At 31.8% G+C, this 26667-nt stretch overlaps 2 protein-coding genes across 5 annotated transcripts in view; one reads left to right on the plus strand and one right to left on the minus strand.

The window, feature by feature from the left end:
• Positions 1 to 20988, plus strand: part of LOC139520773 (ankyrin repeat domain-containing protein 55-like) — a 42224-nt gene extending 21236 nt beyond the window's left edge. For both annotated transcript variants that reach the window (XM_071313705.1, XM_071313706.1), the window contains exons 10-12: positions 318 to 492; positions 16138 to 16240; positions 19092 to 20988. In XM_071313705.1, the coding sequence (XP_071169806.1) occupies positions 318 to 492; positions 16138 to 16240; positions 19092 to 19326 (513 nt within the window). In that variant the 3' untranslated portion in view covers positions 19327 to 20988. The remainder of the gene's footprint in view (positions 1 to 317; positions 493 to 16137; positions 16241 to 19091) is intronic.
• A 2016-nt stretch (positions 20989 to 23004) lies between these two features.
• LOC139520772 (small ribosomal subunit protein mS39-like) overlaps positions 23005 to 26667 on the minus strand; it is a 64824-nt gene continuing 61161 nt past the window's right edge. For 2 of the 3 annotated variants that reach the window (XM_071313704.1, XM_071313703.1), the window contains exons 23-25: positions 24679 to 24742; positions 23793 to 23883; positions 23005 to 23162 (exon numbers count right to left, since the gene is read on the minus strand). In XM_071313704.1, coding sequence (XP_071169805.1) covers positions 23146 to 23162; positions 23793 to 23883; positions 24679 to 24742 — 172 coding nt within the window. In that variant the 3' untranslated portion in view covers positions 23005 to 23145. Of the gene's footprint in view, positions 23163 to 23792; positions 23884 to 24678; positions 24743 to 26667 lie in introns of those variants that run through there. The other variant, XR_011663956.1, reaches the window with a different exon arrangement.

The raw sequence follows: 26667 nt of genomic DNA on the forward strand, positions 1-26667 counted from the left end.
TGTCATTATAAAAACAAAATTGAAATCCACTTTTAGCATAAAACAATAACTTTGTACCTTTGTACCTATACAACTTCATGATGTAATATCCAAACAGGCATCGACCTCTTCTGCAAAACATATAAGTAAAACAAGTATATGCTTGTCCGTTTCTGTGTTTATGTATATGCAATCCTCTGTCTTACATTAATGTTCCAAAAATTCTTGGGGTCTTTTTTTTCAAATAATCAACAACAAAGGTTTTCCATTGCATTTACCATAAGCTATTTATGTAAGATATACTTATATCCTTGTTAAAATTTACATTTCAATTACAGGCACAAACAAATTTTAAATCACCTGGGTACTTCATTCCCTCAGTATCTCCGTCAGTTCCTCTTCCTCCAGTAGGATCGCCCCTCCTTCCAATGTCACCAAGACTTCCAGTGCAACCACCAGAAAGTAAAAGAGAAGATGAGCTCGCACCACTTAGAGTCCCAAAACATGCCATAGGTAAGAAACATGAAGCTAGATTGATAATGAAGATATGTTCAGAATAACTATGATCATGTGAAATATGGTATCATATTTTACCCTGTAATATTTAAGTATTCTGTATGACTAGGTACTAGCCCAAAATTATTTGTCTTTCATCGGACATTAAGATTTATGCTTTACATGGTTCGTAATAAAAGCTACGTACTATCAATCGCAAGGCCGTTTGTGAAAGTTTAAATTCATATTTAAAAGCGTACATGTTTTCGTTCGGTATGGGGTCTATTTTTTGTTGAAGGCCGTTTGGTTATTTACAGTTGATCATTTCTGTGTATTTGGGTCCCTTGCGGAAAGTTGTCTTATTGACAATCATGACACTTCTTTTTTTTTACATTTACCTTCAATTGTGATGTGTTTACAATATTACATATGTAAACAAATACCTGTTACTATAAGACATGCAATGCCAAAATAAGATGTTATCATAACAGGGTGGTCATTTGCCTTTGTTGTGTTCCTCTTTTTCAAAGGTGTTACGGTATCAGTTATTCTTAGTATTGATATTTCTTGCAAATATCCAATTGTTGAGTATAAATGCCGGTAGTTTTTTGGATATCCTTACATTATAAAAAACATTTTTAGGTTAAAGATTCACGTGGGAGTCATGCAGTCTTGTCAACTATATTGAGTTTGTTTTGTTTAATGCATTGATTCATATGTACTCTATGGTGTTTTCTGTGAACAACTAGCTTTGATGACGACTAATCTTTTTCAAATACAGGTTTTTAAAGTTTTGGGCGAACCAAATCTATAAAACATACAAAGGTTTGAACTCCCTCTTGCAAAGTTGCCCTGATATGAATGTTTATTTTGATCACATATAGCTCAGAACGTTTCTACACATTCATGCATCCCTGGATTTTAAATGTATAGGTATAAGCTTTCAAGATGAACTTAAATCCAGAACATTTCAGTATACATATATGACGAATGTGTTCATGGAGTATCAAATAGATGAAAGGATATGTTGATTAGATGGTTTGCTAAGGAACTGATTAAGACATAATTGAAAAGAGATCCTTATATTGTTTGACAGATAAATGATTTGATCCGTTATGCCATAATATGAGAGTAATATATCAAGGAAAGCATCTTCTACTTGTTTTCTTGCTGAACAGCCCTTGGAATTCTGGTATAGTTAGCAATGACCACCCGTATGGTGTCCTCTTTAGGATAGTTCAAAGGTTAAAACATCCAAGCACACTAGTAACATGTGCTTTAAGGTTGATTAGAGTTTTCCTTCGAGTGCATTTACCACATTCCTCAATATAAATATAGATGCATGAATACATATCACGGCAGTAGTATATGTTTCTTATCCACAAAAATGTTTTGTCCTTTCCTCGCTTATCCACTCCTTTTCAGAGTGGTTTCAGAACTGATGATGCATGTGTTATGGTTAGGATTAACAAGTTTCTTGTTTTCCTCTTCGATAGATGTTATACGATGTTTAAACTTCAAATACTAGTAGTCAAAAGGTTGGAGTAGAGGATTAATTCCAAAGTTTTTCCTATGTGGCTTTTTGCAGTCTGTAACGTAGTCTGTGATGTGTATATCAAGATTGAAATAGATGGTCTTTCCTATTACATGATATTCCCAACGTTGATGCCTTTCAAATCAGAGTCATTTGATCCGACATCTGGGGATACAGACGACTCTTGTACACTAGAATATAATTTTGAATAACAGATGGCTTTTGTTGACTCTATGATGATAGGTTCTCGAGTACTTCAACACCTGCATTTTTCATTTCTTACCAATCATAATTTAATCTCAGAGATAAAGAGCAAATAACAAGTGCTGTCCGGTTGCATCCAGCTTAGCAGTGGTCAAAATAAATATGTAGCAGGGTCGATGTCACCGAGGAATACTAACTGCTAGCTGTTTAAGTAGTCATTGAGTTGATGCAACCAGTCCATAGAGAAGCAATCAATTCCCTTTTGTTTACCTGATAGTAATTTTCTGCTTTATTAAGTCTTGTATTAACATAGATAACGCTCTCTTTACACCTTTTGTTCTTGATATAGGAATATTGTCCGATGGCTTCTATAGAAGTCTAAATGTGAAGCTCATAATGTAACGAACTACTTGCGTATTTTGGTATCTGTACTGCCACGCATTGTTGCTTCATGTCCTTGAATACTGAGTTTTGCTGTCTTCAAATTTTTTATTCTTTTAGTTTCTCCCAGTTAGCTCTTAAAGTGTTCTCTTCGGTATCAGATATGATTACGATCAACTAGTTTCACTTAAATTCTTTATGAAGTATCAAACATTTCAAAGGAATCTAAGGACAACTTCAGTGGAAATTAAGTCGGTTTTGGCCAGTTGATCTCATACATATGAGTATATTTTCTAGATTAGTGTTTTATCATTTAAAACTGTCTTAAGTTGTAATCTGATCCCAACGATACGTGTTGTGTGTACGAATTAGTATAATTTTGAATCCGGATATGAAGAAAAAAGAAGTGAAATAACAAAAATACCGAACTCCAAGGAAAATTCAAATCGTAAAGTCCCTTATCAAATGGGAAAATAAAAACTCAAGCTTATCAAACGAATGGAAAACAACTGTCATATTCCTGACTTGGTACAGGCATTTCCTTATGTCGAAAATAATGGATCAAACCTGGTTCTATAGCTAACTGTAAAGTATAGTTATTGCTAGCTGAATGTATAGTCAGGTTATGTATTTATTGAGGTTACTTCTAACATTCTTGACCTTGATACCTACAGAAAAATCTCGGCATGACTCTAAAGGTGTTACATTAATTGTAGCATTTATATTTTCTTTGTTTACGTATTAAGATAGTTTTTGAATGACTTTAAATTAGATAAATTATCATTAGTTTAGTTAAATGTCTTATATGGGTCATTATCAAAAAATTTCGACGAGGTAATATTTTGAAAAATGATGTCATTGTTTAAAACATTTGAATGTGGCCCTCTATTCTATGGTATAGTAGCAACGATATTCAGAAGTATGCAATGGGGAAAAATGAAGAGTTCCTTCAATTTTAACAATTGTATGTCATCCTTTGATAGAATCGTGTCAATGGTGTTACCAAATTAAAACATACATTTAGGTACTAAATATTATTGTTAAACATCAAACAACTGTTCCAATTTGTTGTTTAAGTTTAAATTACGACTTATTGACATTATTCATATAGCTGTGCATTATATTCAAACATGAATTTCAGAATACATTGTCGTAAAAAAGTTGGCTGTCCTAATTATGGCCGTTGTAAATATTAAAAAATACACTTCATCTGAATATATGTAAATGTATAAGATTAAATGATAATAATATATCTAATCCTTCGTATACGACCTAAAAAACATTTTCATTTATGAATAGAAATAAATTTTTAAAAAATCGCATTTTTATGCACCGAGCAAAAAGAAAAAGATGAACAATTCTTTTTAGGCTAAAAAATCTCAAATTATATAACATAACAGCAATTACTAAAAATGTCAATAGTGTTACTAAATAGTGTCATTGGTGTTACCAGCATACATCAGTTTGTGAAAACTTTGTATATATAATACATGATATTGTTAAAACAGTGTTAAATAAGTATTGTTTTTCATAAATAATATGATGTTTCGCTTGTTAAACATGAAAGAAACACAAAACAATGCTGATTGTTATGATATATTCAGTGGTATTACTAAACTGGTCAATGGTGTTATTTTATCAAAATGGTCTCACCATTGACAGTAACACCAATGATTTAAGGTGTATTTTAAAATTCAGTTACGAAATAAGTGCTCCATTCCCCTATTATATATGTTGTTACTAGTGCATGTTTCTATAATCAATATATTTCATAATTCAAAGTTAAGGAAATGTTTCCAAAAAATGATTTTTACAAGGGTACACCATGGACACTATTTTCATTTATGATATAGCTTTTACTTACTTTTAAGATTTTTTCACTAAATTTTCAACAAAATTGTTTGTTTTCTTTTTCATAACATGCTTACAGGTAACATTGCTAAGGGAGAAACTGTTGTAAATGCCCAAATCTTGCGAAAGATAACTCTTATCCTGCTAATTTGTCCTTTGTTGACACCATTGACTTAAAAAAATGTAACATTTCCTTTTGGTGAAAATTTTTATTATAAAACCAACATACACCTCTTAAATCATTAAAAAATGTTTGTATTTATAAAAATGCAATAAAAAGTGATAAATCATAATAACATATGATATGAATAATAGTCCTATTTCAAGTCTGAAAAGATTTATAGTAAAAAATAACAATTAATTCTGGCTATCTCCAAGGGTTAAAGAAAACATTAAGGATGTTTTTATAACATTTCATAATATAAACTGTTAGTCTGTATATTGTGTATCACAAAACATTCATATCTAACATATGCAAGTGTTATTTGATATATTTTAATGTCTGTGACTTAAAAAGACCCAATAACATAGTTTTGCATGGTTTTTTTTATAATGACCCATATATGTTAATCATATAAGTCCAGTAAACACATAGATATGAACTAGTGTAATTTATTTGGTTGGTAATGTAAAAGAGAGAAAAATCCATAAAAAGCGCTTCGGACTTCTTCAAAATGTATTTTTGAAATAGTAAAGTGTTATTTTATTTAGTTGTGACAGTTTTATAATTTTGATATTCAAATGTACAATATTACGATACAAAATTAAATTAAACCCAATTCTTCAGAGAACAATTGAAGGTCTTTCCACCTCGATAATAAGAATGAAATTTAAAAAACGATGTTAGAAAATGTCACTCCTTTTTTATGTTATTTGGTACTTCAAACTGAAAAAAAAGATAAAAAGGTATATGCAGAAGACTTAATTGTTTTATAATGTACAAGAAAGAATTTTTAGCAAAGGTCAAAATCTAGAACGTCAAATTGACCTGTGACCTTGACGTCAATTACAAGTTCATAGGTCAGTGATCTCAAATCAAAAGAGCCCAGGTCAATCACTTGTATGGTTGTGGAGAAATACCGATCTCAAATACAATATGGGAGAAAACTCCTATAAAGGTTGACCAAAACACTTCGACTTGAATGGGTTGAAGTTACCCTTATCGTAAATAGTTATTTGGAAAACACATCATATCATTAACTGTTACGATTTCTTTTGAATAAAGAAAATAAGCAAAGTTCAAAATAAATTTAAAACATAACCTTGACCTTTGACCTTGACCTCAATTTCCGCCAAATGGACCAAGGACTCCATATCAAAATTATTTAAACCTCTACGACTTAAAATGTGTGAATTTATCCAACATATCGCCTATCTTAAATTTTCAAGGGGAAATAACTCCCATAAGATATCATCCGATCACTCCAGTCAAAATTAACTAAATCATTCTTAAGAGAAGACAATCAAGTTGGTGAAAACAGTTTATTAAAATATTTTACGGTTTTAGAAATATAGCGATAACAAGAAAAAGGCGACGCGGGGAGATAACTCCAATAACAATAAGTGTTCGGTCACACAGGGTGAGTTTTGAAAACTGCATTTCTGTACAACATCATTGGTCAAAATCCATTCGATATGTTGTAAACCGAAAAAGCATCTCAGACGACAGAAGAAAAAAAAATAATCAGAAGAAAAACAATAGGGCTTTCCACGAAAAGTGGAAAGACCTAATAATAAAGGACTATATGTTTATGACCGGTTAATTTATAAGCCCAATATTTTCAATACCTTTATTGTTAATATTTATGTGAAACTTTTTGTGTGAATAGAAGTTTGTTTTTATATTTTCTGTCCTTGAATGAGTTTTTGAGTCATATGTGATTAATAAAATTGAGAATGGAAATGGGGAATGTGTCAAAGAGACAACAACCCGACCAAATAAAAAACAACAGCAGAGGGTCACCAACAGGTCTTCAATGTAGCGAGAAATTCCTGCACCCGGAGGCGTCCCTCAGCTGGCCCCTAAACAAATATATACTAGTCCAGTGATAATGAACGCCATACTAATTTCCAAATTGTACACAAGAAACTAAAATTAAAATAATACAAGACTAACAAAGGCCAGAGGCTCCTGACTTGGGACAGGCGCAAAAATGACTAGTACTATAAATCTATAAATTATATCCATGTTTTATTTCATATATTATAGCTATTAATAACAAAGATAATTTTAGCAAATAACGATGGGTCTTTGTTGTTTATTTATTTTTTTAATTTGTGTCAAACGTAAGTTGAAGTTTTTTTCTTGGTTCCAAACGTCTGTTGATATATAAAAACAGCAGTAAAAGTTCAGTAACTGCATTGAATATTTGGTACATTCAAAACATATTCTACTTGTTTTTCAAATTTATCAAAATTACAAATTGAATTAAGTTCAACTTGGCTCTTTAGTTTAAAAGTTCAAAAGTTAAATCTTTTGACATCTCGGTCAATTTGAACACACGAAACTTTTTATACTTATAGTCGTGTTACTCAATTTGTCGACTTTGCTTGCCTATACATTTACGTAGACTAATTATCCTTTAAGTACCTGCAAACTGCTAAATATTATTAACCACAATATATTAACCAGTTTAAACACCCCTGGATCGCAGTGTAATGTTTTAATCCATTATTATAGCATGTGATTTAGAAATACATTGTAGTTGTTTAAAATCAGTTGGTGACATTGTGTATATCACACTCAGGTATCGTGATGAAATGTAGAGGAATAAAAACTGATGAATATTAACGATAACATTATCAAGCAGAGAAAAAAATCAATTGTGATAATTTATCTACAAGATATTACTTTGGTCTAATGACATGGAACTTCTTTCTCCATTGATTATCTGTTATATGTAATATTAAACATGGCAGAAAGCGGAGCTAATATCCACCTTGATAAGTCAGGTAAGTTTTGATATCAAAACACAAATTAACATATTTAAATTTGTTTAAAAGATTACAAGAGAATTCATGCAGTCTTTAAGTGGGATTAGACTAGCACTGTATCGTTGTTTTTATTGAATTAGAAAACAACTGATGAATACAATTGATTTATTATACCTAATATCGAAGATACATGTATGTAAGCAGACCAAATATGATTGTATACTGTACCTGTATAAGGCAGTGGAAATGTTATAATAAAAAATCATAACAGCTTAGTCTATCTGATATAACGATTTTTTTTTAACTTAGAAACAGAAAAAAGGTTTCTTTAAGCTATTTTTTTCATGATTTTTTTCCTTGTTAGTTCTTTGGTTCTATGAGTACCATAAATTCAGAAATTATTGTGTCTATTGTTTATTGTGATTTTTACAGAATGCACGAAAATGCGAGAATAATTATAGCGATTTCGGGGGAAAGATGCTTACAGACATGCATGTATCATATACCATAATGCAAACTTATTATTGCTATACCCACTCAGTCGCATTATGAAAACATTTTAATTTAATCAAAACCTCGCAATGATTTTTGAATTTACAGTACCGTTAACAGCATGAAGTAAAAATTCAATTAGTTAGAACTCCTTTGATGAAGTTTATCCCCGATTTTAATTAAGATTTAGTTCCCTGTGTATTCTGTTCAGAACCATGATAAAAATATAGTGATAATGGTAGTTTTATATAATGAAAAAGAAATGATATGGGCAAACAATACATAACACACAATCACAAAATCACATACGACGCTTTTATGAGGGGGTCTTTTATTGCTACTCTTCGTTCTGTAATTGCCGTTCTTCATTCATATGTTTGGTCATAATGTTACCTGTTCTTCTTCGACACATTTTTAGTGATCCTTCATATTAAATTTTACGTATTGTGATTATCCGTTAATCATATTATGAGGAGTAATGTTTTTTTGTCTGTCGTTCATTCGTAGGCACGTCCGTCCGTTCGTCTGTAATTTGTCAAAATAAGGGTTTTGGGCACGATTTTAAGATATAAATACAGTGCGATCAGGGCGTGGTGTCGTATGGATGCAGATTCTTGGTTAATTTTATCTTGGGTGAATCTGATAAAAATCAGAAAGAAAGAAAAATTACACAAAGAACATCACGATAATAAAAATACACAAAGAACATCACGATAATAAAAATTACACAAAGAACATCACGATAATAAAAATACACAAAGAACATCACGATAATAAAAATTACACAAAGAACATCACGATAATAAAAATTACACAAAGAACATCACGATAATAAAAATACACAAAGAACATCACGATAATAAAAATTACACAAAGAACATCACGATAATAAAAATACACAAAGAACATCACGATAATAAAAATTACACAAAGAACATCACGATAATAAAAATAATAAAGGACACCAATATATATGATCTGTAATAAAATACAAATTAAAGGGAACGCGCCCCATTAAAAAAACAAGAGGCTGTCACAACGACAGCAAACCGGATTTATTAATATTTATTTGTGTCCTGGCAATATCACAAGAACCATTACTGATGAATGGTGAAAGTGAAAATCGTCAATATCAAATTTGACCTCCATTTTGTCATCAGTATCAACATATTAAAATTTGAAAAGCTTAGATTGAATGGTTCATGATTAAATGCAACAACGTGAATGGAAACGCCATTTTACAATCTTTCAAGAACCATAACGCCTTCAGGAACGGTAAAAGTCAAAATCGTCATTATTGAACATGACCTCTATTTTGTCATCAGTAACAACATATAAAAATTTCAAAAGCTTTGGTTGAATGGTTCATGAGAAAATGCACGGACTCGACTGGAAACACATTTTTTAATCTTTCAAGAACCATAACTCCTGAACGGTAAACGTCAAAATCGTCATTATTTAACTTGACCTCTATTTTGTCATCAGTAACAACATATTAAAATTTGGGAAGCTTTGGTAGAACAGTTCATGCATAAATGCACGGACACAACTGGAAACTCCATTTTTCAATCTTTCAAAAACCATAACTCCTGAACGGTAAAAGTCAAAATCGTCATTATTGAACTTGACCTCCATTTTGTCATCAGTAACAACATATTAAAATTTGGGAAGCTTTGGTAGAACAGTTCATGCGTAAATGCACGGACACGACTGGAAACTCCATTTTTCAATCTTTCAAGAACCATAACTCCTGAACTTGACCTTCATTTAGTTGTCAGTAACAACATATTAAAATTTTAAAAGCTTTGGTTGAACGGTTCATGAGTTAATGCATGGACAACATTTGATTGCCGCCCGCCCGACCGCCCGGCCGCCCGACTGCCCGACCGCCCGACTGCCCGACTGCCCGACTGCCCGGACGCCCGCCGTACATCCCCAAATCAATAACCGACATTTTTGTCACAAAAATCCGGTTAAAAAAGAACAGAAATAAAAGCGAACAAAAATTGCACCGAGCAACAAGCATTCGTCTATTGTCGAGCATGGACTCGAATAGTAAAGTTGAAAAACGCGATTTATTTTTCGTACTTATTCTGCTGAAGGAAGTCGATACAGTACAAAACGGATTAATATTTATTTTTATTTATCTCAGTTTATTTAATGAAAGCCAGTCAAAATAAATTACTCTATAAATTGTCTTAAATCTTATCAGACAAGATTAAACGGTATAATGTTAAACATTATTTGATAACATTGTCAAATCGAGTGATATCTATTATATTAATGTTTTCATTTTATGCTATAACAAAAGACATATTTATTTTTGATTTACGATTAGACGAGATTATTAAAAGGTTTTTGAGTTCAAGTAAATATTCCTTTGCCAAACATTTATGTCAATATAAACACTACAACAAAGCCATAATGGTCTCACACTAAATGCATTTCATTGGTGCATGACGAGGAACAAGATTCTCGGAACACATTGGCGGATCCAGAACTTTTCCTAAGGGCGGGGTGGGGGCGCTGACTGACCTAAGGGTGGGCCGCTCCATTCATGCTTCAGCCCCCCCCCCCCCCCCCCCCCTGGATCCGCCTATGGAACATCTTTGGTTTAATGCTGTTATAACGCCAATCTCCTTTCATGAAGCTGTGTGTCCATACTAGAATTACTGTGTATACAGAAATAATTATCTGAAACTGATGACAAACCTTTTAACATTCAATCGTTCTTTCTATTCTTTAAGCTATTAATTGGACGTACAACAGGAACCGGTAATAATATAGTACAAAGAAATGCAAAATAGGCGAATAAAGGAAAGATTAACCTGGTTTATAACCTGGATAGTAAGTTAATTGATTGTTGTTTACTTAATGTTCAGTGGCAAATATACGGATAGTATATGCAGGTTGCAGCATTTTCACATTTTCGTGATGGTTTTCACTTGCAAGTATGAATTCATGTGACAAGGGACAAAAAAAATTATAATGTCTTTATAATCAGGTGTGTGCATTTAGGGTTGAGTAGTAGTATAATATTATCATGGTCCTGTCGGGGTACCTGAACACGAATGAAATATTTGTCATCTAAAGTTTCTAAGCAAATAAGCAATCAATAAATATTCGATAGTTTCAATTTGTGTTACGACACATTGACACTGCTTTTTTGTCATTGATATGGTCATATTTTTAAATTGACAGTTTACAAAACTATGTGTGAATTTTTGAAATACTAAGGCTTTTCTACCTCAGGAATATAGAATGAAATTCAAAACAGTGTGGCTGTGGCCATTGATTGACACATTAAATTCATCCATTGACTGGGACAATTTAGGTGAACGTTTACAAGTATGTAACGACCACTGCTCACTATGTACTTTTAAAAGACACTTAAACTATGGGGTCACCAAAGGTTCTCAACACCTTAATAAAGTAATTCGAAAAATTAATCAGAAATAACACAATGTTTTGATTTATATCAATTATATAAATCAAAACATAAAGGTTATTCCTGATTTATTTTTCGAATTATTTTATAATTAAAGGCGTTAAGAAACCTTTGGTGACCCCACAGTTTAAATGTCTATCGTAGGTACGTCGTGAACAGTTGCCGTTACAGACAAACGTTCACGTAAATTGTCCCAGCCAATGGATGAATTTAATGTGTCAATCAATGGTCACAGCCACACTGTTTTGAATTTCATTCTATTACCTATAAGCTTCGTATTTTATTTTGCCTTTTTTATTCGTGCGTCACTGATGCGTCTTTTGTAGACGAAACGCGCGTCTGGCGTAAAAACAAATGTCACTTTTGATATCTATGATGAGTTTATTTATCCCTGAAACGTATGTTGTAGTTCTCCTGATAACAAGGTGATTTTTGTTGTGTATTCGTCCTTCTAGAGGCTTGTTGCGTAGCTCTGGAATTACTGCTTATGTTTTCAGTCGGGAATATTTTAGAGTGTAACTGTTGGTCTCCTACTTTTCGTTTCGCACGTATGCATTCTAGTCTTGAAAGAGCTGTACTGTTTATGCATAAATTTCAAATAAAGAATTTGATAAAGAAATTGCTTTACCTTTTTTTTTAATTAATTATTATAAATGTTTATATTTAACAGCGAACTAAACCTTTTCTTTATTCTACAACAAAAGATATAGATTGGATTTTTTAAAAATTTCATTCAATTAACATTTATTAAAATTCCTAGTCGAAACATGACTTGCTACATGTATGTCGGTATAATCATTTCAATAGAAAGTGTGTTTAATTTATTGAATTGTGTTGTACCCTGTTGAGTCTTATTACATAATAGTGAAAAGTTTAGATCAAGTTTTATTTTCAATACATCTATTATAACTTTGTGCCATTAATGAGTATTTTGTTTCGCCTTGAAAAGTTGACGGTCACAGTTGATACAAAGTAATAAGTTTGGCGAATAAATTTAGTGTTATGTAGAATTAATTATCGGGATAGGAGTTAGCCATTTACAAGATTAAATAAATGAATAATTCCCGACAGATATATGAGGAAAATGCCTGTATTATTTGTTTCCTACGCCTGGAATGCAAACGAAAAGGTTCACTGAGCTATAGATACTGCATTTGCGCTTAAAAGAATAAAAACTCCTAACTGAATTTTCAGTCTCGTTGAAATGTCTTCAAATTGAATTGTAATCTGCATAATGCATTTTGCGGTAAATTGTTATCTCCTAGAAACCCTCAAATCTCAATCAAATTAAGGGTATTATTATTTTAATGCATTTGAAGTTGAACTAAATGAAATAACAGAATGACAACTATTGTTTATACACATGTTCTTTCGATATTTAAAGCTATGTTTTTATTCATATGCGACTTCTAATATTTATTAAAAACTTATTCTAGCTTTTATTATTTTGGCTGGGTAGACCTGGAAAACGGTTGATATTATTTCTAAAGTAGCTTAAAAGGTATCTGAATAATTATTTCTTGATAAGAAATGTCAAGTCGGAGAACATTGATAACACTTCATGGCCATGACATTTTATCACTTGCACAAACTCATGATATACATGATTAACACTTACAAATAAACAGTGGACACAAAAATTATCGCCTTTTTAAGTATCAAAGTCTTCAATGTTTAGACATCCTCTGCACGTATGCAATTACAATGTATGTTGAAAACAATTTGTAATAGAGCGTCCGGATAATAATATTGATAATAAAAAATACCATTCTAATATGACGTCCTTATTACGCTTTGTAAACAAAGTCGTGTTCTAATGAGCACAAAATATGTTTGACACATGCGCACGAACTTACTGTTTGTATTTACTTTATTTCCATCGTTATCCTTAAAATATATACGTTTAAGCAGCTAACATAAACTCTTCTATAATACTAAAATAACGAGGTCCAATTTATCAGCCGTCATCGGGTAAAAACGACAAATCAAAGAATTCAACTTTATATATAGCTGTATATAGGACAATGGTGTTGATTAAAAATTACACCACTCCAGACCCTTTTGTTTTCCATTTAATTAATATTGCCAATAATTAACAAGTTCCGGGTCGAATCCGATACCGTTACCAATAGTTTATTCACCTGTTACCTATTACCTTATCTGTACGTTCCGCATTTGACAGGCGCACCACCAAACGATGTATTTAGAATTTTGCTATAATATACACGGATCATAATCAAAGGGTTGACACTACTAAATTCAATCATTGTCACATTTCTCCCTATTGTAGTATTTTAATCAGTATGACTTTCTAAGATGACAATACGAATACTAAAAATCTGGACTTAAAATAAGGCGTATATAGTATAAAAAAAGAAGATGTACAATTTTCAATTATTTGTTAGCCGGCATGACGTAAAACAGCGAATCAAAGAATTCAACTTTATTTATAACTTATATTGAACAATGCTATTGATTGAAAAATATTCCATCCCAAGCCCTTTTGTTTTCAATTAATATTACCAATAACTGATGGGTTCCAGGTTGTCGGGTTCAAGATTCTGAAAGCAGAGAAAACTGGGCATCTTATAATCGGCATGACTTTATCAGATGACAATACCAATACTAAAATAAGGCATACCCATAGTTGTATACTTGAATTCAGTCAAAAACGGACCCGCGATATCACGGGTGTGTTCTAGTATTATATATTTTTATGAAACAACACATATTTACCCTGCTCGTAGTTTTTAAACTCATCAAATATGAACTGCAATGCACAGACTCCTTGAGGAGGAAACGGGAACAGCCAAACATTTGTACGGTAATTTCGCACGCTTCGACCTATAAAAATACTGTATTTGTCCTATTAGAATCGAAATAATTCCTTCATGAAGGAATTATTTCTTAAATAATGTTAAAAGAAAGGTCATATAATGTTATCATTTTTCTTTCTTAAAATAACAAACAAAAATAACAACAGGCTTGAGTCGTGTTGGTTTGAAAAAAAAATAACCAATGCTTTTGGGGAGGTAAACAACTCATTGGCTTTGGTTCCTTGATACGGTGGAAGTGTTACTTTTTTAATGTCGCGGCTCGTCTATGATCATGTTTGGTCCAGGAATTGATTACTTATATATTATTTTAACTTCAACTCTGCTAAATAGCTCGCTCCATTTCTGACATTACAATAATGAAAATCTTTTGTCACATATAAATGTTTTATCTCTCGAAAATATGCAAACAATCAATCGCAATATTAAGTTAAGAGAAAAACAGGGGATGATTATAAAGCAATTCATGGCTTTAGACCTCATAGAAAATTTCTAAAACTCGAACATTTAACAATAATGATGACGACCCTCCAAAACCGATGAAAAAATCACTTCTGTCGATTTTTTGTTAGGGAGTCGCATACGTGAACTTATAAATATTTCTTAAATTGTATACAGGAATCCTAGTATATTTAGAAAAACAATTCAGTCCCTTGAAAATGCTAATTATAAATTTGTGATTTTCAGCATCATTGTTCAGCTTATGATTTTTTTTTTCATCTTTATATACTATTTTATGTAGTTATAATTTGGAGATGAGCAAATTTCTTGGAGGTTAATCAAAATTATAAGTAATCATTACGTTTGGTAAAAAAAAAATCATAACGCATTCAATACCAAAAGGCAATACTTGTATTTAAATCATTAAATGGTATGGTTCCTAACTATTTACAAGAAAATTTTCATTTTACTGATAATCAAAATTATAACTTACGTTCAGCTGAATATGAAAAAGTATTGAATCTTCCAAAACCAAAAACAAATTTTTTAAAGAAAACATTTACATATTCAGGTTCTCAAATATGGAACAGTTTACCAAATGAAATAAAAATGAGTAATACACTTGTATCTTTTAAAACAAAATGTTACAAATTTTTCATCAATTGTGCAAATTAATATGCTTTTTCATTATTATTTAAATACAATTGTATATCGTGTATAATATAACTTTATAATACTCTATATGTACTTATAAATATGTTATTATTATTTTGAGGACTCTCAGGAAGATTAGTTTTAACTAATGGGATCATCCTCTTGAAATAAAGATTATTTGTTTATTTATTTTTATTTAACATAAAATATGTTGATGATTGTCCTTGAGAGAAACACGACGTCACTCACGTAACTTGCACGATATCTATAGTGAATTGTATTTATGATTAGACATCAATTGTGAAAGATGTTGTTGTTTGCCGCGCAATATAAGACATTAAACTAAGTTTATTAGAGTGCAGTTGCATTCTTTTATTGTATGCTGCCATCACATAGGTAGATGTAAATACTTAAGTGCTTAACAATGGCACATATAAGTGATCATAAGTGCTTTACAATGATCCATGAAGTTTATTTCAAATTCGTGTTATTGAAACTATTAAAACAACAACCTTGTGGTTTTTCTCGTATGCCTTGCTATGAGTAAAAAAAACATAAAATCTGATGGAAATGCATAAGTATATATTGAGCTAAATCTGAAGCCGAAACGTATACGAGCTCAATCTGAAACTGTAAACGTATACGAGCTCAATCTGAAACTGTAAACGCATACAAAAATATCAAAATGGAGAACGAATAACTTTTGTGTCAGAGACAAAAGCCCGACCAAAGAGCAGAAAACAGTCGAAGGCCACCGATGGGTCTTTAATACAGCGGGGAAATCCCGCACCGGGAGACTTGCTTCAACTGGCCCCTAAACAAAAATGCATACTAGTTCAGTGATAATGGACGTAATACTAAACCCCAACACTTTTTTTTTGTCTTTTTAGGTAAACCAATTGCTCTACACGACAAGGTTGCAGCGTTAAGGTCTGAAAAAGAAGGAGAAGCAAGAACTCCCACCCCTCCGCCACATCTAAAGGCAGAATTAGGGTAAGTATAGACAAACCCTTCTACTTTATCAGGAGACTGTAAACTCCGATTCCTCCGCCACATCTAAAGGCAGCATTAGGGTAAGTATAGACAAAACATTTGTACTTCATCAGGGGACTGTAAACTCCTACTCCTCCGCCACATCTAAAGGCAGAATTAGGGTAAGTATAGACAAACCCTTCTGCTTTATCAGGAGACTGTAAACTCCGACTCCTCCGCCACATCTAAAGGCAGCATTAGGGTAAGTATAGACAAAACATTTGTACTTCATCAGGGGACTGTAAACTCCTACTCCTCCGACACATCTAAAGGCAGCATTAGGGTAAGTATAGACAAACCCTTCTACTTTATCAGGAGACTGTAAACTCCGATTCCTCCGCCACATCTCAAGGCAGCATTAGGGTAAGTATAGACAAAACATTTGTACTTCATCAGGGGACTGTAAACTCCTACTCCTCCGCCACATCTAAAGGCAGAATTAGGGTAAGTATAGACAAACCCTTCTACTTTATCAGGAGACTGTAAACTCCGACTCCTCCGCCACATCTTAAGGCAGCATTAGGGTAAGTATAGACAAAACATTTGTACTTCATCAGGGGACTGTAAACTCCTACTCCTCCGACACATCTAAAGGCAGCATTAGGGTAAGTATAGACAAACCATTCTACTTTATCAGGAAACTGTAACGGTACTTATGAACTCCTTATCATTATCAGGTTAAAAGTAAATATGATATACTTTTATGAATAAAGTTCAGCTATTACTGGTTGTTTTTAAAAAAGGGAATGAGATGAAGAAATCGCTATTGCTTTACTTTTTGTGTGATTTTGTTGTTGTGCATGTACTGATTTTGTGTGATGGATAAATATACAGGCACTTGTCTAAGATTTTCTTTCCTTATATACCTTATTATAGCATTAAGGTATATAGGTGTGTTTTTTTCTGAGACAAGTGCTTGTGGATAAATACCCCATATCTTTTGTTTTTTCTATTATTATCCTTTTGTATCGTAAGTAAGCATTGAAGTTTTTATGCATGTCAGTAGCACGAAGTGACTATTCTTTATAAAGAGGGTCTCCAAATAGCATTCGTATGGGACTATGAAACTTGAAAAGATTTGCTCTCTCAGATTCAGAATAGATGAAATCCGAAAATGGACCAACTTAAGAATCCAAAAATGTTTTTTTCGCTTCTTAGTGTTTAAATGACCTTAGAACAAATCGCTTCCAATATTGTACATGTATGTATGCATTTTTAAAGACAAAAAAAATACTATCTTTCAGAGGACAGAAAACTGCATATATGTCACACTATTTGTCATAACCAGATGAAGCTTTATACCAAAGAATCGATACTATATTAAACTTCTAGTTTCTGAGAACCCAAAATGCAGTAGATATGTGTTACGGACTGATGTCAACCAATATACACCTACTTTGAATCCATATTATCATTCTTTCCCTTCAGATGATATGGCATCAATTTTAAATAGAAAGGAAATACGGAATTAATCAACATCAGTTATTGCTTATGACAGCCATATTAGTTTTTATGATCTTTTATCTAATTGGAACAGATTGAGAAAAGTTCATAAAAGGGTCTTTCATGCACGATAATTTCAGTCCAGTTTTATTGAAGGATCGTGAAAGCTTACGAAAATATGAAAACGAATACTAAGTAGGTCAAGGACATCATGGGATTAAATCACATTGTCAAATAGAACAAAGAGCAACAATCCATATTTTACAGTACACAAAAAGCCAGGAGTATTTAAAGGGGCACTAGCTTCGGGATATATAAAAAATCTAATATATTATTGTTTGGGCGCAATCATTAATGAAATGCAAATAGTGAAATAATAATTCGCTTTTAGCCGCCAGTATACTTCAGTTTTGTCAAAATAAGCTAAAAAAAAACCCATTGATTATGAATTATTCACTTGCAAGTGAATAATTCGACCTGATTGAATCCTTATTCATGTGAACTTCAATTTAACCCCTTAGCTTGAGATGGATAATATGTGAACTGTATGTGTAAAGTTATTTAAAGGGAAAGAATGTTAACATTGAAAGTGAAACAAAGGTAAATCATTTGATTGACTGATTCGATCCACAAAAAATAATTCTTTTACATGTAAAAACGATGACAAACATTTATTTTTCATCAGAGGCAGATTTAGGAGGGGGGGGGGGGGGGGGGGGGGGGGGCTTAGGCCCCGCCCCCTTTCAGTTTGGGAAAAAATTTGGTTGCTTATATATGGAATCACTGAAGCATGACTGGAGCAGGCCCCTCTTAGGCAGTCAGTGGGGCCCCACTTATGAAAATTTCTAGATCCGCCAGTGTTCATCTAAAATATGAAATTAAATAGATCTAGAAAAATCACTTTTTGCTTAATCTATTTATATCTATATTTGTGTTTACATCGCTTATATGGTCATCGGATGACTTTAGAGGTCAACTCGATAGTTAATTATATTGCGTCTAGACTAAAATACACACGAAACTAGAAACGAAGCTACGTATTTTCATGCCAGTGCCCTGTTAATTGTTTATTTTAGACTTTTAATACTTTGAATAAATGTTTTACATTGTCATAAATCAAATATGAGAATTTGATTAAAATCGGTGAACATGAATTTGACAGCTAGTGCCCCTGTAAAGAAAGAAGCATTAATAACTGTTTTGAAAAGTTCTACAATGGACCAGATAAAACTGAATGACAGACATAATGATCTCTTTTATTCATCATTGAATTTGTTGAAAAAATATCTTAAATTAAACACTTCATTTAAAAGTAGTGTCTGTCTGTGAAATATGAAAAAAAACAAAAAACTTTTTGTTTATGTTTCAGATCTGGCAGGAATCAAAGCTCAAGTCCATCAGACTTTCTCCATAAAAAGACCAAGAAAAGACTGGAGGCAACAGTTTGGTCCCAACCAAATGACATTGCACCTTCATCAAGGTCTAAAGGTTTACAAAGTGGTGCTGGGAAATCTCAATTATCCCCCTTAGCTAATCAATATGGACAAATGACGACCATGGAAAAGAAGACTTTGGACAAGACGATACATAGTTTGTTACATTGATTCAAATTGGAAGATCTTGTGTTAAAAAAAACTGTGTTCAAATATTGTGTTGTACCTAAGTTTCCTGGTACAAAAAGCTATTAATAAACTTTCCCATTCATTCATTCTTTTTCAACCATTTATTTTAGAAATGAAAAATGCCAATGAAATTAATGACATTTTATCTTTTTTTTTAAATTGTACAAATACACATATAACAAATAGAATTGTTGCATTGAAACCTGTCTCATTCTTAACAGAATCAGTATCAGAAAGTTGTTACATTAAAACTTAAAATTCAAATAAATATGAAGGTTGTGTAAAGAAATGCAATGGTCACAATTTCAAATACCCATTATTAGAATTCATAAAAAAGAAATCATTTAATTACAAATTGAAACTTCGTTCTGTTTCAGTCATCAAACTGCAGGTAATGAATTATAAATCTCTTGTAAAATATGGCTTATAATCAAAAATACAACTTTTTCCCAGTTTTGTGGATGCTGTAAAATGCTTCAGTATATAAAAGAAGAGGTTGTAGGAGAATAGTGGTACTGAAGATAGTAAGATGCAAACAATTGGTGAAGTTAAAGATTTTACTTTTTGTACAATCTGCAAGAATCCCTAAGTCAAAAATGTCAACACCTTAAAAATCTAATAATATATTCTAAGGTGTTTAATTTTACTTTACAAGTTTGAAAGGCATCTATTATAGTGTGTAGAACTTAAGGTTGAAACAGACAAAATCAAAGAGGTGCCAATATATTCAAGGGTGGATGGCTTCTACTCCTGAAAGGGTTGTGGTGATCCCTGAAATTTTGCTAGTCCAATAAAAAAAAAGCATTTGAATTTTTAAATTTGAATAAAATTGATATGTGCCTTGCAATTTGCATAAACAATTTTTTTTGTACTAATAATAAATGAATTCCTCTTTTTTATATTTTGAAGACTAAAAGTGATGTACTTGATTCTTGACCTGAAAGGGGCATTCATTAGTTATGTGATATAAAAATAAAAAAAAGATTTTTTTGTTCAATCATTCATGAAAGTGAAATAGTGGAATGATAATTCACTTTCAGCAGCCAATTTTGTTCAATTTTGTCAAAATAAGCTAAGAAATATCTCCGATGAATAATTCACTTTCAAGTGAATAATTCGACCTCATTGAATCCATATTCATGTGACCTTCAAATTAACCCTTAGATAGAGATGGGTTATGCATGAATAAGGTTAGTCCAGTTATTAAAAGGAAAAGAATGTCAACATTGAAAGCAAGGATTAACCATTTAATTGACTGATTATATCCATATAATATGAAATAGAAAATCCTAATAGACTAAAATGCACACGAAATGGGGGAACATAATATCGAGCCCATGCATTTTAGACTTTTTATTATTTTGATATACGTTTTAGTATGTTTATAAATCAAATATGAGGATTTGCATCAAATCAGTGAACAATAATTTTACAGCTAATGCCCCGTTAGTCAAAGAGCAATCAATCCTATCAAAGATATTCAATACCATGTGATAAAAACAATATAATGAAACAATATTTTTATACAATTTTCACAGCTCATGCAGCATAGAGTCTTATATGTGTATATGAATATTTATGAACCCCATCCTTTGGTTGTGATACTGTTATTATTCATGTATGTTAATAAATTGTGTTATGTTTGATGTTGTTTTTGTTTGTTTGAACTATTTATACAGCTGCATCATTGAATTAAACTGAGGTCATTTTCTTGCCATATTATCCTTTAAACATTTATATTCTTGCTGTGATTTTTCCACTTTTAAAATACTTCTTTGATATATCTTTTATGTCTAGCAGTTTAATATAAAAAAGATGTGGTATGATTGCCAATGAGACAACTCTTCACAAAATACCAAATGACACAGAAATTATCAGCTATAGATCATTATACGGCCTTCAACAATGAGCAAAGCTATAAAAGCATAAAAAAACACAAATGTAAAACAATTCAAACGAGAAAACTAACTTCCTAATTAATGTACTAAAAATTGAACCAAAAACAAATATGATACACAGCAACAAAAGACAACCACTGAATTACAGGCTCCTGACTAAGAATGTGGCGGGGTTAAACATGTGAGCAGGATCCAAACTCGCCCCTTAACCTGGGACAGTGCTGTAACAGTACAACATAAGAACAAAATATAAAAAAAATAGTAGTTTTTCCATGGATGAGAAGTCATAATAACTCCAATTTGTCATCAGTTACAACATATTTAAATTGTATAAGCATCGATGAAATGGTCACAAATTTTTGCAATGAAATGAAAAGAGTGTCATCTTCCAATATATCAAAAACAATAAAAATCCTGAACGGTAATAGTGAAAAAGTCAATATCAAACTTGACCTCCATTTTGTAATCAGTAACAACATATTAGTAATTTGAAAACCATTGATTGAAAGGTTCATAAGTTATTGCACAGAAAATACAATTTTCAATACACCACAGACCAATATGGCTGAATGGTAATAATGAAAATTATCAATGTGGAAACTGAACACCATTTTATCATCAGTATGGACTGTAACATATCTAAAAGCATTGGTTGCAGGTAAGTAATCTACACTCTGGATCTTTGATGTCCATAATCAATAGCATGAGGCTAACTTGTATTATCTGTATTCATACGTTTCAGACTATTATTCCATCCTGCTTGACCAATTTATTTCTTACTAAGAGATATAACTGTTACCATCTAAATACTGTATTATTTTTTAATTTTATAGCAATAAAGCTGGCCAAATAAACTCATACATGCTCCTTGTTCGTTACAAAACTGTCCTCTGTATAGATGAATATTTGAACAAAGGCATGTGTATGGGAAATCAATTTTTTCAAGAATTGTTTTAAATTCTGTAAATTTTTTATTTGCATTTATTATTGCCATATCAAACAAGAATGTGTCCAAAGTACACAGATGCCCCACTCCCACTATCATTTTCCATGTTCAATGGACCGTGAAATTGGATAAAAAATATAATTAGGTATTGAAATTAGAAAGATAATATCATAGGGAACATGTGTACTAAGTTTCAAGTTGATTGGACTTCAACTTCATCAAAAACTACCTTGACCAAAAACTTTAACCTGAACTTCGCACTATCATTTTCTATGTTCAGTGGACCGTGAAATTGGGGTCAAAAGTTTAATTTGGCTTTAAAATTAGAAAGATCATATCATAAGGAACATGTGTACTAAGTTTCAAGTTGATTGGACTTCAACTTCATCAAAAACTACCTTGACCAAAAACTTTAACCTGAAGCGGGACAGACGGACGGACGAACGAACAAACGAACGGACGCACAGACCAGAAAACATAATGCCCCTCTACTATCGTAGGTGGGGCATAAAAAATAAGAAATAATGTGGGATAAATTTATTCATGCAATGGTGCAGAGAAAATAATAGTCTACAAACTTGAACATGCAATTTTTTGCACAGCCTATCCTGTTGCCACAATAACAGCACCGTAAAAATTTCTGAGTTTACAGTGTATGAAGGATTCTATATTTTTATGTTGGTTCAAAGCCATGCCACAAAAATTAAACAAAACTTAAGATAGTTTTTTCTTTCATCTGAACAAAAATCAAAAGTGTGTGAATACTGTTGCATGAAGATTGACGTAAGAAGAATATCAATGATGCAGAAGACAAAATATCACCGTAAAACTTTATTATTGTCTTCTTTCAATCACAGAAAACTAAAACATGTATTTGACATTACTGTATTAAAATGACCTTCAAAAATGATCACAGTTCTAGAAACAAAGTTAATTGTTGTTCTATTTGACCTTTTATCAACTGGTTACCACTTCTGAAAAATAAAATAAAAAACATGTTAATTAACATGAACTTTTCTGACACTCAAATGTTTCAAATGTTTATATCACATAAATGATTTACTTTTAAAGTAAATTGTATAAAAAAAATAAAAGTTCAATGTCTAAAGTACTGCAATGTATAAATGAATGTCTGAGAATTTTTTCAACTTAAGCAAATAGGAATGCAGAAAAACAAAACTAATTCATACTAAGGATTTATTGAGTAACAACTTACACAGAGCATTGTTTGATCATATAGGAATTCATGGACATTATATTCATTTTTTGTTTTTGTATTTTAACCTTTTTCTGATTGGAACTGTATGAGAAACTTCCCCTTAATAATGATTTATGTTTATGGTATAAATTGTTTTAAATATTTTTTAGCACTTACTGTAACTTAATGTACCTGTATATGAACAGTTGTGAAAATTATGCAGTCAGGGAAATTTTGTAGTCCATTAACAATATTCTATTTATAAAAAAAGTACCTATTTCATTCTGTAAGATAAAAACTTCTAAATGGAACCCGTACCAGACAATGCCATTTCAAATATATGAAGGTATAAGAGAAAAACATTTCCTTGCAAAGATCCTATCTTCATTAAACTATGTAAACATACTTTCAAGGTCTGTCATATCCAATTCTCTCAGCTGTTTCTTGTATTTGGCAAGGCTTGGAAAAGACTCAGTTGACATCAACTTCAAACAGGTCTGAAAACACAAAGTATATTGATTGAATTGAACATCTACATACTGTAAAACAACTATTTTCGTGAGCGATTTATTTTTCACGACTTTCGCAAGAAGAAAAATTATGCAAAAATAATTTGTTGCAAACTTTTGAAACTTAGATCTTTTCTTATTGAACTACATCAAGTAAATTTTAAAATCTCGAAATTAAATCGCCGCAAAATTGGCATGAAAGGACTTAACGCGAAATATAGTATCCACCTAAAAATGTTGGTTTACAGTAGTCATTATAAAAAGTCATATATAAAAAAAATAGGTCAAATGAAAAGCAGAATACATTCTGTAAAAGTTCACAAAACGGTCAACTGTGGGACTCCAAATGTCAGAATCTTAAGGCTTTTGAAAAAATTCAGTTGCGTCTCAAAAATTATGTCTTTGGTTAGTTATTCTATATTTGGGATGGTGTAAATCAATCATGTCTAAAATGTTTTACTCTTAATGCTACTCCATAATTTATTCTGCAGGAGCAGATCTAAAACCATTAGAAAAGGCATGCATATTGATTGGATGTTGTTAAAGAGTTTTTCATGTAATTTTTTTTTTTATGAATTCATTGTATATTTAGTAACATATAGATTATCAGGTTTAGTGGAAAAAAGTATAGAGTATGTACTCAGATGTGATATATCTGTTTTTAAGTTAAATTTTGTTTCTTGTTATTCAAAACAAGAATTCTATCAAGTGCTCCATTTAGATATTATAACATTTTACATCTCAAAAGACAGTTAGTTTGTTTTCTAATACCATACTACTTACTGATGTTTTATCCACATCTTTTTCTTTAATAACTTCATCCAATAACATTGTTACCGACTCCTCACTAAAAATTAAAAAAAGAATCAAATAATCTTTAAAAAATCTGCTGATCTTGTTTATTTTGTTCTATGATATTTAATGGCCATTCTGTTTTCCCTCAACCAAATCTTACATGCTGAATAGTTTTTTGAAAATACCTAAAAGTATTTTGTTTTGTTTTTGCAAATATATGAATATAAGCAGTACCTTGCTACCAATGCTTACTGGTGACAATAAATCTACTACAAACAACTGTATATGTGATCACAGGGCAGGATGTGTTCAGCTGTTTAGGAGGTATCTTTCTCTAAAATTGGTCATTTTGAGGGAAAAGCTTAAAACTTTAAAGACATTTAAGATTTTCCTGATCTTAAACTGAACAAAAATCTGACAGCCTGTAACTAGTTGTATTCACTAATGCAGCTTATTCAATCAGAGAAGTTATATCCAAGAAAGTTTAGGTCGTTCACAGAACTCCAGGACTTTATAGCAGTTCTGTGTGTTCAAGTTAGAAATGGGAAGTCCACACCCCCAAAATTACAATTTTTCTCACAGAAGTAGAATGGGTAAGACCCCTTTTTGGCTCCAAAGTCTAGCATTTAAAAAAAACAAAAAAACTGTAAACTTATAGCCAATTATTGTAAAGTTGATTACTTTAGTTTCATAAATATGGGCTGTTTTTTACAATACATTGCACATGCATCAAGTACTAACATCATTAATTCATGCAAAATTAATAAAATCTTCACAAATTTAGCATGTGTGCTTATTTTTAGATGTTTTTTGTCTAAAATGGAAGTGGCCGCACATGTGTTCAGTCTTAATATTGAAATATATGTTGTATTTGATGGTGATACATAACATACATAAAGGTTAAGACTGGACACCAATAAAGCCACTCACTTTTTTGACACAAGAGTGCACACACTGAAATGTCTCGCCTTCTTTACTAATCATTGATATTATGTTGATAGTCCTAAGTATAAAGCATTATTACAACTGTCACATAAACTTAGCATTAAACAAGAGAGTTAAACAAAGACCAATGAACCATGAAAATGAGGTCAAGGTCAGATGAACCATGCCAGGCAGACATGTACAGCTAACAATGCTTCCATACAACAAATATAGTTGACCTATTACTTATAGTTTAAGAAAAATAGACCAAAACACAAAAACTTAACACTGTCCAATGAACCGTGCAATTGAGGTCATGGTCAAATAAAACCTGTGGGACTGACATATAGATCATAATATATTTCCATACACCAAATATAGTTGACCTTTGGAATATAATATTAGATAAAAAGATCAAAACTTAAAAACTTAACTTTGACCACTGAACCATGAAAATGAGGTCAAGGTCAGATGACATCTGCCCGCTAGACATGTACACCTTACAATCATTCCATACAACAAATATAGTAGACCTGTTGCATAAAGTATGAGAAAAACAGACCAAAACACAAAAACTTAACTATAACCACTGAACCATGAAAATGAGGTCAAGGTCAGATGACACCTGCCAGTTGGACATGTACACCTTCCAGTCCTTCCATACACCAAATATACTAGCCCTATTGCTTATAGTATCTGAGATATGGACTTGACCACCAAAACTTAACCTTGTTCACTGATCCATGTCATTGCTTCTCCTAATCCCAACCTAGCTAAAGTTTTAGAAAGTGATAACAGCAAGCACCATGTTTCTGGTTTCAATGACAAGTGGCTGACTGAGTTTTCATGGCTTACAAATGTTAAAGGGGGTATAAGCAAAAGTTATTGTGAGAGGGGGTTTTTAACCCTAAAGAGTATAAAGACAAAATTGAGGAACAGACTGTCCAACAAAATAACACTATCTTGAAACATTATCCCTAGAAGGAGCAGAGAGTACAGAGATAAATATTTATATTGACTTATAAATAACTTCAATTTATTTCATATATATAT

Source organism: Mytilus edulis, chromosome 4 (assembly GCF_963676685.1).
Source record: "Mytilus edulis chromosome 4, xbMytEdul2.2, whole genome shotgun sequence".
Classification (NCBI taxonomy): Eukaryota; Metazoa; Mollusca; class Bivalvia; order Mytilida; family Mytilidae; genus Mytilus; species Mytilus edulis.